This window comes from Fringilla coelebs (assembly GCF_963513975.1).
Source record: "Fringilla coelebs genome assembly, chromosome: 6".
NCBI classification, from domain to species: Eukaryota; Metazoa; Chordata; class Aves; order Passeriformes; family Fringillidae; genus Fringilla; species Fringilla coelebs.
In genome coordinates, this window is record NC_140034.1 from 49,875,071 (window position 1) to 49,891,293 (window position 16,223).

Genomic DNA, 16,223 nt, shown 5'->3' on the forward strand with positions numbered 1-16,223 from the left:
AGTTCTCAGGTGATTTAGATTTTCCATATTTAAGTTTTTTTTTTTTTTAGGTAAGGAAGTAGGCTGCTCTTCTTCCTTCCTCAGTAGGCTGCTCCTAGGCAGGTGAAAACAGGAGGCGCACACCGAATCCATTGTGTGCTGGTTTCTGGTGTGTCTTTTCATGGCTTCATGAGTCCTTTTTCTAATGGAAATTCCCTAGGATTGAGTTAAAGGCTGTCATGTGTTCCCTGTTGGGTTTTACTTGGTTGGAACAAGGACTTTGTAACCTCGGGATTTGTAGTAGCAATCATATGTGCATCAGTCCTAAACATTGGAAAAGCTGGAAATGATGGCAGGCAGCTGGATATTGTCAGGTAGGACTTGGCAGTGAAATGTGCAAATTTCATAATTTTGCAAACAATACCTGCAGACAGAAAACTGTGGGGGAAGCTGGTTTTGCTGCAACATGAGGATGGCAATAAGGCAGAGCTGCAGCAAACCCTACGCAGGACAAAGGCACAACTGAAGCAGTGCCGTGGTTCAGGGGACATGCTCCATGGTGTTCCCTTAGTCAGTTACCTCTGTTAACATCTTCCTCAACCTTGATGGCTCTGGACAAGCAAAATGCATGCCCTTGTGGGAATACTGTGGGAGTGTCCCTCTCTCTCCCTGCAGTATCCTGACAGCACCATAGGTATGCTTTGCTCAGGCTGTCCATTATATCTGGAAGGATGGGGCCCTGGAACTGCTGACATCTTGCAGCTCTTCCAACTCCATTTCCTCTCATTCCATGAGTGTGAAGAGACAGACTTTGAGTTGCAATCCCAAAATGGTGGGAACATCATCAAGCCAAAAGCTTTGTAACTCAGATGAGGAGATGAGGCAGCTTATATCTTACAATTGTGTTTGAGGAAAGACTGGTAATAAGGCAGCACCTTCCCCCTACTCTGGGTCTCACAAAAGCCAGACATCCTTCTTTCCTCACAGCTCACAAAGCCTTGGTCTGGAAGGTAAGTCTATACATCCTATAAATAAAGTCTGCTAAGCTTCATCTCTTCATCCAATACAAAAAGAAACATTTACATTATTTCTGTGTAGAATAACACAGCACAATTGCTCACTGCTTTTATTCATTTGGAAATGTTGCTCAACCTGACAAACGAAACAGAAGTCTGGCATAATTTTCCATGGCTTGTAAACACCAATTTATATATAAACAACAGCAGCCAAATGTAAATAGACAATCAGCACAGCAAGGAGATTGAAAAGATCAGTTTGCAAAACATGACAGATTTTCTTCTTCCAGCATTCTTCTTACTCCTGGTTATCAAAGGCCAGCACACACCAGCGCTTAAGGCAGACCTGTTTGAACATGTTCTCCTGCCTTTTGTACAAATTTAAAAGAAGGGTTCCTCACGCAAGCATTCCAAATTGAGAAACAAATTTGAAAAAAATTGCTACAATACATTGACTGATTTCTCGCCAAGACAGCTATGGAGGAGCTTCTTGATCCATTCTTGCACTGAGAAAATGAGAGGGGGAAATATGTACCTCCATAATTAAAAATTAAATCCAGAGCACTCCTTGCTTGCTCAGTTTGCTCAAGGGAGAAAGAAATACCTTTGCTCTGCTTTTACTCCTCAGTGTCAACAAAGTACTCCAGAACTGAAGGAGTATTAATTTTTCTTCTCAGCACAAAGATGCTGCTGACATACCAGGACTTAGCCATAATTTAACACATTAAAGTGAGGGTGAAAATGGACAGCATTGGGTAATAACAGATAAATGGCATAACCCTATGGATATTCTTCTTCCTGCAACAAGAGACAGCACTGTAGCTGGTAGGTGAGCAAGAGAACACTACAGGGTGTGGTGAAGATACTATTAAATTAACTGTGAAGCCAAAAACTCTGTGTGCGCTGCGCCTGTGTGCGTATGTGGGTATAAAATATCTGGCTATTTCAAACCATAGGAGCATGACAGCTGTGAAAAAGGAGTGCCGCAGGGAATTCTTTTAGAGTTTGGTTTTTTTTAAAATATGTTTGACATGGAAAATGTTTTAGTACAAATAAAGCAACTGGTATTGAACTTAAAAAGTGTATGCAGAGGGGGAGGGAGAAAGAAGAGATTGCTGTGTGGAACAGGGATGAATAATTCATGATATTTAAAGAAAGAATGCCTCCGAAATGTTCTGCAAGGCAGTCCATGCTGATAAGTCAGATGGTTATTTTCCCCCCCATTTAAAGCATCATTAATTCAACATCTTTGTGACTTTTTTAAAAAAAATCTTGCAAGATATTTCTGAAAGAAACATTATTTAACTTAGATTAGGATCTTATTTATTCAGATAATTTGATATAAATATCAAAGAGACGAGTGGAATTATTTAACCATAAAGAGACAGCTTAAGTACATTAAGAAAATAATCTAGAAGTCTTTTTTTGTTGTTTAAAAAAACACAAACCCCAACATCATTGCACACTAAAATCAACCTCGTGGAATGGGGAAAATAAGAGGAGATATTTTGAACATTACTCCATAGGACACCAGTACAATATAGTGTGAGTGAATGCTTTGTAGCAGAGCTCCATATGCAATCAGAATCCAATTGTTACTGGACTGTGTACAAGCACATACTGTGCTCAATGGCCTGATGAGGTATTATGGATATGATGCAAAGAGACCTTGTGGATTAGACATGTACAATTTATTAAAAAAGTGAAACAACCAAACATTTTAACTGAACTGGATACAATCGAACATCATATGGTAAAAAAAAGAGTTCAGAGGAGTCTGGTGACTGCAAAGATTTTAGCTATTGTTATTTATTTGAGGGGATGACAAAAAAAATCTAGTTCTTGGAGTGTCCTGACTCTATTATACTGGAGTTCTGTATTTTCCCTTATTGCTACATTCTGCTTTCAGCATGGAAGATTTTGTGCAAAGTAGACTGATTATTGTAGAAATATCTAAAACCCGCACAGCCTGTTGAAATGTAGCTTGCATATAGCATATAACACTGATTTTAAATAAGTTGCTGGAGCCAAAGTGATATTCCATTAAATCACGGCATCTTATCCATCACTGTATTCATTTTTATATTAGAGATTACACTGCTAAACTATTCCAGCTTTCTTTTGTTCCCTACGTTGACTGAGAGTCCAAATGGCACTGTGTGCTGCACATCTATGGAACACCCATAGATATGCTATAAGACACCATGTTACAATATTTGATTTGGAAATTACCTGAATTCACATGGAAATGAGCACCTGTCTAATCTATTGGCTTCAGTAGGCCCCCCAGATCTAAGAGAAAGTTAAGATTGTATTTAAAGCTATATTAAAAGGTGATTTAATTTTGTTCTTTTCTACGGCTACCTTAAGGGAGTTGTCCCAAGACAGAGAATCCCAAAGGAAAACAAGAAACCTCAGCCTGTGTTGAGCCAACTGGGTATGTGTCCCAGGAGCCACTTGACACTGAAAAGAAAAAAAGAAATCACCCTGCATTAAACAGGACTGATATTTCTTGGGTTATAACAGATTTTTAATTTTTTTAAGAAACATGTGGTGAATTTTTTTTTTTCCCCCTCCTGTGGGAGCCACTGGGGTTTCCTGGGGTATCTCATCTGTGTGTCTGTGGTTTTAAGACCCATTTTGTGCCCAGGCTTCCACGCTTGATTTGAACATTAGCTTTTGGAAGTGAAGATCACAAGTATCATATTTATGTTTTGCCAGTTTGCCTACCAGCTATCTGCTAACAAGAAAAGTTCCAAGGGAGCATGGCAAGTCCGTGCCCAGCGAAGCCTTTTGTTTTTGCAGATGTTTAGGCTTAGAGGAGTGCTGTGGAGCACAGGCAGTCCTAGGGCCTTGTTTGCACTTGTCTGCTGCTATTCTCTGCTCATTGTCTGAACCTGCACGCATTGTTCTCCCGACAGGTGATAACTACCCTGTGCAGTTCATTCCATCAACAATGGCAGCTGCTGCTGCTTCTGGACTCAGCCCTTTACAGCTCCAGGTATGTGCCAGAACAAAAAAATGTGGGATGGAAGCCAACATTTTAGGGGAAAACTGCTAACCAGCTGTATGCTAAATAATAGCCTGAATGTTAAATAATTTTTGAGCACAGCCCAGGAGGATTAACACCTTATGTACTTACAGCACAGCAATGTGCAGCCAACCTTGATACTGCGAGTGAAAGACATTGTTCTGTGTGTTTTATATTGGCAGTTAATGGTATTTTTTTTTTATTTATATGAACAGTTGATGGGAGAGAAGTTCAAAGATCTTTTTGTACTTTTTTTTCATGTGGTCGCTCCTCTGTAGCTGCAATGCACTACCTATAATTGGAGCAGTCAGTGTATCCAAACAAAAGTGCATTACTGGGTTTTTCTTTTTTCCCTTTTTTTTAAACTGTGTGGTGCTGACAATACAATAAATTGCAAACTCTTTTAGCTTCTGTATTAAGGTAATCTCAACCTTTCTGTGCATTAAGCTGGTCAGATGCCAAGCATGGTTAGAGACTTAGTTTGGCCATTTATTTATTTTTGGCACATGCAGAATGAAATGTTGTGAAAGAAAGATTTATGTGCCATATTATTAGCTAGCTTCTTGTGGCAAGAAGTTTTTAATTTCAGAAGAAAAGACACAACAATGTCATAAATAATGAAGAAACAGTCAAAAGCTTTCAGAGTTAAAATGTGTGGAAAGAAAGTGACAGTGAACATGAGAGGAAAGGCCATTAAAGATGCATGTAACTATTTACAAGTAAACCTTTGAAACCCCTATTTGAGTTGGGTTAGAGTCGGGTTCAGAAGCAAAGTAGGAATAAATTGTGCCTAGAGTAGCAAAGTATTGCCACGCTAATATCTAAATATCTGCTTTGCTTACCTGTGATTAATTTTTTTCCAGAGGAGTCAAAGCAAATTAAAAATCATTTCCTCTTTACCCTATGATGTTATTCTTGCCAAATTAACTTAGGATAAGCAAAAATGGGACCAGAACTTTTTCATGGACCCCTGTTCATTGGTGGTCCAGAGCTGACAAGAAAGACTCCTTGAGCTTATGTCTGACCTAACCTCAAATCAACATTTGAAAAGAGAACACCCTGACTCTGCAGGCAAAGATCTCTGAAAAATAGTTTTGGGTCATAATTATGTGATGTTAAGACTGTACCTTGGACAGGATTGAAACCAAAGGAAAGTTTCTCAAAAGGAAAAATAGCAGGTATCTTTAGAAAGCCAGTATTTGACTACTTATTGAAGCAAAAAAGCCTCATTAGCTTTAGTTGGGAAAATACTGCAGAAATCAGCTTTGTGAATAGAGAGACTATTTCTGCTGCCTTTGAAATGCACTAAAACAAATAGTGAGCCTACACAAGACTGCAAGGCAGGAAAGGATGAAAACTGTTCGACTGTCAAAGAAATGGGATCTAAACCACAGACATTCCTGCTTCTTTTCTTTTACATGATCCATTTGTAACTTGACCCACATATTTGCACATCAGACTTGATCTGAACCTACAGCAATAATGCATTTTCATTAATTTGCAGAAATGATAGACTGAGTTGTTAAACATGACGAGAACAATTAGAGACAAAACAACAAGCAAAAATGTGTGCTAGTAAATTCAGGAACATTTAGGCTTGGGGGTCTGAATTTCCATTTAGACATATTTGCTGTAAAAGAATTTTTTTGTTTGTGTGTTTCCCCCCCTTTCTATTTTGTTTGAATTTCATCTCTATGGGATTTCAAAACCTTTAATGTTTCATGGTTATAAGAGCTTAAATAACAGAACACTTAACCTTTGGCTGATACCTGCTCATCAGATTGTTAAAGTGCCTGAACGAAATTTTATTTACTCCTACTATTAATTTTCTCTTTGTGTCAATTCTCTGTGTTCCCTAAATGAGCACTTATTTGGGTGTGTTTGTTGGAGAGAATTTGTTGTTATACCTGATGCGTCATGAAGACTGTTAGGGGTGTAGCATTTCAGCTCATTTTTCTGTCTTTGCTTCCCTTCCCCCTTCTTTCTCTGTTCTGCTTCCTTTCTTCCATGCACCCCACCCACTTATTTATTTACGTGAATGCTGTGACCATGGTACCTGAGTATTTCCCAAGTGCTTAAAAATACTGATCACAAAACTAATCTCTGTTCCTTTCAGCCAGTGGGAGAAATAGCTAATTTATTTGCAGGTTTGGTTTTGTTTCTACATGCGAGTGTGTGTGTAATATCCATGTTTGGAGAACCTGGGGAGGGAAAGCTATGTCAAGTAAAAGAGTTTTGCAGTAGCTCTAACATTTCAACTTTACCAGGGCAGTATTATTAACTCCAAAATTATTTTCTATAATCTGTATCCAGCTAAGGAAATTCTGCCAGCTTCAATCTTGTAATCTCCCTTTTCTTTTTCTACTTACGTTTTCTTTTATTTGGATGATCATGCTCCAGGTAGGAGGTAGCGGCAAATTTTTGTTTTTATCTTCCTATGTGTTAGGACAACTTCTATGCAAGGTCTGAATCTAATAGAACAGGGAACCATTTTTTACCAGGTACATCATGTAACAATAGCAATTATTTCACAGAGGATGATTCTCCAGTGGGTAATTGCTAATTAATGATTTGCCTGTTTTATTCAAGCTATTGTTATCAAAATGTACTTTCTCTGAATTCTATATTTATGTTCACCAGTGGATTATGTATCTCTATGAGTACAAAAAACTTTACTGAAATAATATACAGCAGTTTCTCAAGTAACTAGTTTGACTTTCATTGGTAGTGCATTAAAAAAGAAAAAAAGAAAAAAAAGTTCTCCTTCAGCAACAGACCAGTTTGACCCATCTTCTCTTTATATTTTTGATCATATTGACCAGCTCATGGTAAATACCATTAATATTCACTTGTAGCTTTCAGTATCCTGAAGTGAAATACCACACTTTTATGCCAGTCCAGGTTTCTGAATTGGTGGCTTGCTCTGCTTTGGATTGATACCAGATAGTTTCTTTGGATCTGTACTTATGAAGGTGTCATTGACAATGTTGTTGGCAAAAAGACTTAAAACTCTGTGCTCCATACTTCCCATTGACGTCTCAGCCCCATCTCACCAGTTTCCTCAACAAATCAGCCAAAAATTTAAATAATATGCATGACAGGACCAAGCATTGTTAGGACCCTTGGCATGAGAGAGGATCTAGATGATGAGGGAACAGTTCTCCTAGGTATAGTCTGATCAAAAAAAACAAGCTATTTCTGTTCACCCCTCCAGCCTCAAACAACAGTGAGTGAATAGTTTGCAGATTTATTACCAAACACACCTGTGGCATGTGAAACAGTTCTGATACTTGTGTGTAAGAAAACCTTCTTGCTTTAACCAGTATGAGCTGTAAAACCTGTCGATAATTTTCCTTTTGCTCCTCTTCACATACACCTTCTCTAGAGTTTTCCCCCTTTCCCATTTCCCTGAACCTTTTCCCCGGCTGTCAAATGGTTGCACTGATATTAACAGATCCTGGAGATGTTTGGCCAGCAATCTTCAGTGGACTTGATCATGAAATGGTTTTTCCAGCTCTTATGCTGCTGGTAGCAGGAACCTAGTTACCAGGAAGTCACAGTGGTGGCAGAGGTGGCACCTGTATGTCCTTACTTTCAAACAAGGAATAGGCTGTTTAGGGTTTAAAAATCTCCCCTGCCTTCATTCTTACATATTTCTACAAAGCTGTCTAGGAGATAAATGCGGAAGTGTCGCAACTCTCTCAACCACGACTGATAAACTGTTGATAGAAGTGGAAGCATTACAATGATGCTAGCTGGAGTTATTCCTAAACAAAGTGAGCTCTAGGAAAAAAAAGCAAAACAAAAAAGCTTTCCTTCATAACTCTTTCCCCAAACTATTTGTGTAATTTGTCCTTCAGAATTTATCGCTTATAACACTAATGAACCTTGGCGAATCTTAACTATAGTTGCAGCTGTGTTCCTGGAACCTGAAGTTTTTATACTACAGTAAAAAAAAAAAAAAAAAAGAGAAAATTTTAACTAAACACATACTTGTCAATTTGTTTTCTGCCCTCCCATCTTGTCCTGCTCCTCCATGCTCTCTTCTAGTTGCAAAGTAAATGACCTTTTTTTGTACTGCTGGGTGCAGATCCAGGGTACTGTGAAGCATTGCATAGCCTGCCTCAGGGGCACAATATTAGTAGAGGGAAGGCCAAAGAATGCTATTTTTAGTTGAACAGTTCAGCAGATGGAGGCATGAATACTCATATAACTGAAGGTTGAGGGGTTTGAACCATTAATTTTGATAATGTATTTAACCCTGGGAACAATCAGAAACTGTAACTCCAAGGTTACAATGCTTTTGACCTTTAGAGAACAGAGGGCACTTGGTACAGTAAACAATATATTACATTTCTACTTATTCCAATTCTCTCACACGTATAAATTTCAGGGCATAGTTGACATTTGCTTTCCTCAGCTATTTTAGTGCTGGTCCTCAAAGTAAGTCAGGAAGAATGCAGGAAAGAGGCCAATGTAATGCGACAGTCATGTAAATATGGCCTTTAAATAGCTAAGTTGTTAAACGTGTCCCCTTATGAAGAAATATTATTCTCAGGAACCAGAACCAGGGTGACTTATTATTTCAATGAAGAAGTTGTTTTAGTGGACAGCTGCTCTTGTGGAGTCTCCTCTGTATGTTGTAACCTTAACACGATTTTTCAGCGGGGCTAATGTGATCTGATAGTGAGAGCTCACACTGGAGGTGATTTGGTCCCACTCTGGTACCACATCATGCAAAGTGATGTACCTGCCTTATGTCTTACTAAATGATGCATGCTCCTCTTCAACAAATATAGCAGTTAAATATCACGCAGCTTAAGTATTTCTAATTAAAATATCTCCATGTGTCAGCATATTGGTAATGTATTATTTTAATCCATTTATTTTGTTTATGAAACACTGACATATGTTTAGATTGTGAAATATATGAGCCTTAAAAATCACTTTATTGAAGAAAATTAATTTCTACAATGCTGTCTCAGTAATGTGTTCACTCACCCAGTCAGTCAATGGCAGGGCTGCCAGTCTTAATGTTGGTTAGACACAGTTTAACAGTTTTATCTGACATAACACTCTCGGATGTAGGCAGTGATAATTTTTTCAAATGCAAGAAACCATGGTTTTTTCAATTTTCTTTCTTTCTTTCTTCCTTTTCTCCCCCTTTTTTTAACACGGCGAAGAATGGGGATTGGGTAAATATGAGAGAGATTTTGGTGAGGCCAATAAAAATTAAAAACAGCTAGTTACCTTTTCAAAGTTAGACACTGTAATTTGTTTGTCAGCGGGTAGATGTTTGGGTCAGCACTGTGAGTGAGTGACTGTCAGCGGGAATTCCTACAAGACAAGTAATTTCCCTCAATGTATTACTGACAGATTGCTCACTTCTTCAAATCACTAGAGAAAACAAACTTAATATTGTTACAGGCAGAGTTTCTGTCTTCATTAGCCTTATAGAATGATTTTATCTAGCATTCAAAGACTACTGAGCTCTAGGTGGACATATTTTAACAGAATGTTCCTTATTATGATACAGTGAATAGTGGTCTAAATTAAGGGGATGGTATGTGCAAATTTCAGCATATGGAAGTAGTAAATTACATATTTTGGTCCTTTTCTCATGTAGAAATTTAGGTTGCAGCAGAGAAAGGAAAGAGGTTGAAAGAAGATTTTATTAAGGCTCTGAGAGACCAAGCACGCCCTTTAATGGAAATAAAATTAAAAATATGCCAACCTTGCAATACTCAGGAAAATTTAATTAAAATCAATGAAATAGTTATACTTGTGCCTTCCCCTACTTGAATGTTTATGTCTCTGTATGTAATATCTGTGTTATCAAGTTGAATTATATCAGTGGCAGTATCAATGAAAATGATGTCATGGAGTCAATATTTTACCATATGACCTCCTTTCTTCACAAAATTTCTTAGTACTCTGTCTTCTCCTACTCCTTCTCATCTTCAGCCCCGAATTTTCTTGCAAAGTGATTTTCATCAGGAAAGGACAGCCCATCAAAATTGAGCATTTTTGCAGTAAAATATCTCTTATGATTAATTTTTTCCCTAGGAGGATTTTCCTAGATTCCCCAGTAACATCACAGGGAAAAGGACTCTCTCTCTTCTCTTCTTGTGGGCAAAAATGGACAGACAAACAAACAGAGCCATTGGCCAGAGTAATCAGCCTGGTGCAGCAGCACTGCAGCTGCAAGATCCTTTTCTCACCCATTTCATGCCCTGCACCTCCAATAACCGCTTTAAACAGCATGTCTTTGTTGCACTCCTTCTTGCCTACTGGAACGGTGTCATGTTATTTAGTAAAAAATTTATAGCAGTGTTTAAGAAAGAGATGTTTAAGAAAGAACTGCTTCTGTTTTGTAGCAGTTCTAGGCAAACTCAGGTTCATTCCTGGGCTGGTGTTTCTTTCCTCCCAGTGCAGGAAGGACACTGGCCACCAGACTGTCACCCAGCCTGGCACAGCTCTGCTTCTCCTCCCTTCAGATGCCCAATCCCTCCTCCACCTTGGGAAGGGCTCCTGTCCTGCTCCTGCTCTCCTCTCCCAAGGGGGAAGACTTTTCAATCTGGCAGCTAGGGATGAGGCTGCTGGCAGGATTCCCACCTTTTGCACCTTTAGATCTCACCGAGCAGGACAGCTGCCTTCCAGGCCCATATGCCGTTCCAGGGAGAATTTACCATTGAGATCCTAAGTGGCGCAGACATCAACTCACTTATGAGGAAACTTGTATGTTTAAAAGGATATCATGCTTGTAGGCTGGATGGCAGGAGGTTTCCTGCATCTCTTCAGTCTATATCAAGGCAGAAGCTGGAGCCCAAGTGACTGGGAGAGGCTGAGCCCCCAGCGTCAACAAGACGTTCTTGCTGCCTTAACCACCGGCTGCCCCTCTCTGAAAGCCCAGGCTCTATTTTAAAATCATTGTGCTTTGCAAAGCTGCCTCCCTGGGGTATGTATTCACTCAGAAGCCAGTAAGAAGCAAATAAGTTACTGCTGCATTTACTGACAGAGCACCAGAGGCACCAGTACTACAGAGTGCCATCAGGGGATGAGCACGTTTTTTAAATCTCTTTTAAAACTGTGGCATCCCTTTGGGGAATAGGCTGACTGTGAGGCATACTCTGAGCTGGCAGTTGGATTCCTTCAAGCTTTCTAGAAATGTATATGGTGTGTGCCTTACAGGAATTAGCTGCAAGTGAGTATGTTTCTGGAATTTTATTATACTTCTGATAACCGTAGAGCAAGCTGCTTAATTTGGCTACAAATTACAAACACGAAGGATTTTTTCCTGTGACGGTGTTAACATGTTTGGTTGTTTAGGAACTAAGCAGGAACCAGATTAAAGACAAAAATGTCTTTTAAGTCAGGTCTATGCATAAAAGAAAATAATACACACCAGCATTATCATTCCATCCTGACTAATTACTAGAGAAAAAGAAACTTTCATCTGAACTAAAAGTTCTAATAACCAGGGTGATTTAGATTAGAGCTTCTAGGTCTAGACTAACACACACGTGTGTGCTCAAAGGAAGCAGAAAAATTTTCTTATAGATGCCTGAACTCGAAAGATATCATCACCTGCTTCATTTCTGAGGGTCTTTGATTAGAAGAGCATACACCCTCCCACTGACCCAGTTCAAAAAAAGAGGGAAATTCATAGAAAATGAGATAAAACTCATCAAACCAGTGTGTAGATAATGCTATCACCAAGTTGAAGAGGCTTTACGGATGGTGAAATAGGAATGGTGTGGCCTTCGGTGCACTGCTTGTTTAAAATATGTTTAGTCTGTGATGTTTTTAGAATCCATATGATTGAGGAACTAGAAAAGTGTCCTAACTAGAAAGTATTGGATTCATCTGTCTGTTCCTCAGACTCAGCATGAAGGCTACATATGGCTGGAGGCACACCAGAAGGTTTGCATGTCAGTCCTGAAAGAGAGACGGGGGGAGGAGCATCTTCAGGGGTAAAAGATGATCACACATCTCACTTAGATTTCAGTATTAAGGAATTATTTGAGGCTTAAAAGAATCTGTCACAAAATCTAGTGAAGCAGACATAATAGGGCATGTATTTTGGTGTTGGTCATGAATTATAGCAAAGCATGAAAACAAATGGAAAAGTATTTCAGGTGTAGGAATAGTGAGAGCGTGCTGTCGGGTCCACTGGCGTTTTTGGAAGTGAAGTGAGAAATCAAAGAGGCAAAGTCCTTTCAATGCAGTTGAATCATTTGTGCTAGGCTCTAGACACAGAACAAGTCACCAGGTTTAGCCAGTTTACTAACTGTGTTATTTAATAACACTTCTGTGAACTGTCCAGGGTAATTCATCCATCCTCTTCTGCTGCTGTTTTCAGCACCTAGGGGAGGGTTGTTCAGGCCTCATAACCATTTAACCCAGTCCCAGCACTGCTGCTGAAGTATCATCACACCCACTGCAGTTCAGAAAGCGCAGCAATCTTACGCCAAATTCACATTCACTGGTGTAAAATACATCATCTTCCAATGAATTTATAATAGTAAGTTCCCGGTTACCTGGTTTTGAGGTGCAAATGTGATTTTTTTTTTTTTCTTAGATGTAATTTTTATAAGCACCATTTGAATATGTTTTGCATAATTTTGTGTGTACTTCCTATAAGGAAATTATTTAATTTTCCTTGAAGGTGCATGAAAGTTCAAAATATATGCTAAAAGATCAGTGTGAGCGATCTGCTAAGCAACCTGTAAAGCACAATTATTTCTAAAGCTTTAAAATACCTGTAAGCGGGGCTTGTTTTCTGCTTCACAAAGAAAACATTTCACTGTTTTCTGCATTTAAATATACATTTTAACTATGTTGACTTATCAGGTAACGCAGCAGGCTGAACAGGGACACACCATTTTTAATGGTATGTTAATTGAATGGGATGCTAGAGATGCACCTGAGTGACTTTTTTTCCCAGATGTGCCCCAGCTGACTGATAAAGCTTCTCCTGATCAGTAGACCCAGTATATATTTATTATATCCCTGTCTTCTGTCCATTTTTGCTAGTGAAAATTGTAGAATGGCTGCGAGCTACCACAGGAACTGTCTCTCTTATAAAAGTAAGAAAACATTGCAGTTTCAAATCCCAAGCAGCACTTTCAAATATTCAGCTCTTAAATGCGGAGTTGCCTCAGCATCTTCTCACAAGATGGGGATTCAGATGTGGGAATTGGGAGAGGCAGTTTAAATGGGATTCTTCCTTTTGCCTGACTTGCACCCGTTTATTGCAGCGATGCTGTCTCGTTATTCTGTCATGGGAGCACGAAGGAATTTAATTGTTGAGCTTTTGCCTCTCAGCGTGCTTAGCAGTGGTGACTGCTCAGTTTCCTTGTTCTGTGTCTGCACACTTCTGCGAAGCAAATGCTGCATTGTCATGTTAAACAATTTCTCCATCTGGATGGTCAGAGAGGGAATGAACCCACCAATCTATGCCAGATTTTATGAGATATATCCAGAGAAGGTTTACTGCTCCTTAACTTTTTTCTCCGTGTCCTGATTTCCTTTTTTCTTGCTTATGCCTCAGTTTTCCTGTGTGCCACAGACCTAGACTGTGCACACTAGAAGCAACAATTGCACAAACATCTCCTATAGCATTAGGAGAATAATGATGTTTTTAGACCCCTTCAACTAAGATTGTCTGCGTTAGTGGAAGTTGTACCAGTGACATGGACGTGTGCTCACTAGGAAACTCATTCACCAACTCATTTCACACAGCTCAACAAGCAGTTACTCATAATTGCTTGTAATCCCACTGACATGAGGCTGAATGAAACTCCTGACTTTTCTCACAAAGCCCATCTACGTGATAACGTTTTCTGAAAGAAATATCAGAAATTCTGAAATGCAAAATTTGAAAAGCTTTGATAGCTATCATCCCTTCAACAAACTTACTGTAATTAATAGCTTTTAAATCATATAATTTTTCTCCCCTTATGTTGGGGGTCCTCCTTCTTTTTTACTCTAGCTTTAGTGCAGAAGACATTTCTATAGGTGAGGTGTGTGAAACTATCTGAATTTGTGAGGTATGCTGCTTTTTATATAGACATCTCACATTTATTGTAAAAAATACTTCATATTAGCAGTAAGGGATAAAACCCAGAGTTTTAAGGAAGAGCTTCTGAAAGAATACCAGAAAACATTTAAAATTCTTCTTATGAATAATCTGATTTACAGTGCACCAGAGAAGGTAATACTAGGATATCATAAAGTGAATGAAAAAAATCTATGCTCTGATGCAACCATCTGGTTATAGTTTCTTATTTTTCTGATAGATCTGGATATATTTTACTTTAGGTAAGTACTGCTTATTCACTTTATTTGGATATAAGAGGAGTTTAAAACACCAGAGCCTTTGTTTGCAGGTATGTTTGGAGCCATGCTGCCTGGTCCTTGCTTGCTCTCCTTGGTGAGCTTGCTAGTCTGTTACCTTTAGTGCCATCCTCAATTTTTATAAGGAAGAATTTATGCTACAAAAATGCCAATAGCAAATTCTAATAGTAGCAAGATGTATCTTTAACATTTCACATTTTTTCTTGAAAAACACAATCTGCTGGAAACTTCAAATTTCTTTATCAAGCAAATGCAGTTGTCCTTTGCTGTGACTGGCTTTCTACCAAAGGTATCTAAGCAGAACATCTAATAGTTATTTTGTAAAATAATGAAAAATGTTGAAGATTTTTTGCAAATTTTCAAGATGTGTAGTGCAATATATAATCTGGGAAAACAACAGAGATAAGGCTATTTTGTTCTTTCCTGTGCATGGTAAATAACAGGAGAATTGTGATCAAAAAGTAGCATATAAGTCATCTGACAGCATTAAATGAAGGAATACAAATCTTTGTGCTTAAGGGAAGGGTTTTCCTGATGTTTCTCCTATCCTCCTGCAGAGGAAATGGTGATCGATATTTGATGAAGTATTTTTTTCTTGATGTTTACAACATTTTATTAGAACAGTGGTTTTATTAACTCCCACATTTATATTTACTGGGAGTACCTGATGGCTGTACTCAGACGTACCTAGTTCAAGTGCTGTGGTGTTGCAGCAGCAGTGGATCCATTTCAGAAGGAGCACAGGGAAGATGGTGACTTGTTCAGGTGCACAGAGAGTGTTTAAATGGAAGGTCTGAAGGACCATTCCTCCTTCCTGGGCCCAGGTGCTCACCCCATGCCGAGGTGGAATACAACAGAGTTCACTGCCTCGACCCTCGGTGCTCCCGAGGTGAGCTGTGTCCCCAGGCTGGTCAGGGAAAGGGTGAGCTGGGAGGTTGCACTGTGAGAGTGCAGGATTCCTGCTTTAACAGCCTCTCATTAGGTCCTCCTCTGGAGAAAAATACAGCAGGGAAAAAAGAGGCGCTCTCAGTTTGGGCTTTGATCTTGCTTTCATAAACAACTCAAAGAATTTGCATGGGAGCAGGCAACTATTCCATTATTGTCATGAGCGAAAATACAAGAGAATAGATACACAAAGTGGGAGAGACGAGTACAGTTAGCACTCCTTTATTCCTTGTCAGAACTTAATCTAGATCAACTAAAATGTTTGCTGTTTTTGTCGTGCCTCAAGATAAAATGTCAATGTTTACATACTCCTTTCTTTTAGACAAAAGATGCTTATTGTTTTTGAGCCCCTCAGTTACTATCTATAGGAAATTATAAATATGTAGGAGATGCCTAAGTTTGTCTCATTTTTAAGTTGTGTTTTTGGCTGGTTTTTTACTTTTATATAAAGAGCAGTTGCTATAACCACAACAAGCACTTTGTGTTGCGTGCTTCTGTGCTTCTCCTTATTTTTCTCCTTTTCTTACACCACAAAGAATTGAACCAGAGTGAAGTTAGTAAGACAAGAAGCTAACGAGTTCTGGTCTGTTCCCCCACTAGGGAGAAAAATATTAAATATATTCTGTGTCTAAAGTGGCTGGTTTTTAAATTTTTTTTGTTTTTAATTATTGCATTGTCCTTCCTGATATGTGCTCGATATAGAATTTTCAGGGATATGCACAGCGAGCTGTGCAACTGCAGCCTTTCCCTCCCGGCCTCCCTCGCTCCCCTGCTTTGCGCGGCCGCCTCGGTGTATCCGGCAGGTTGGGCGCCAGCAGACGAAACAGATGTTTGGGCCATACTGGAATGGAGCAGCATGCTGCATCAGGAGCTGGATATTCCTCCTGACATCT

General features: G+C 39.1%; 1 protein-coding gene across 1 annotated transcript in view; it reads left to right on the forward strand.

Moving 5' to 3' along the window:
- The window catches only part of SOX6 (SRY-box transcription factor 6), a 259,381-nt gene that overhangs the window by 167,708 nt on the left and 75,450 nt on the right, over positions 1–16,223 (forward strand). Inside the window, exon 8 of the mRNA XM_084207918.1 lies at positions 3,917–3,996. Coding sequence (XP_084064044.1) covers positions 3,917–3,996 — 80 coding nt within the window. The remainder of the gene's footprint in view (positions 1–3,916; positions 3,997–16,223) is intronic.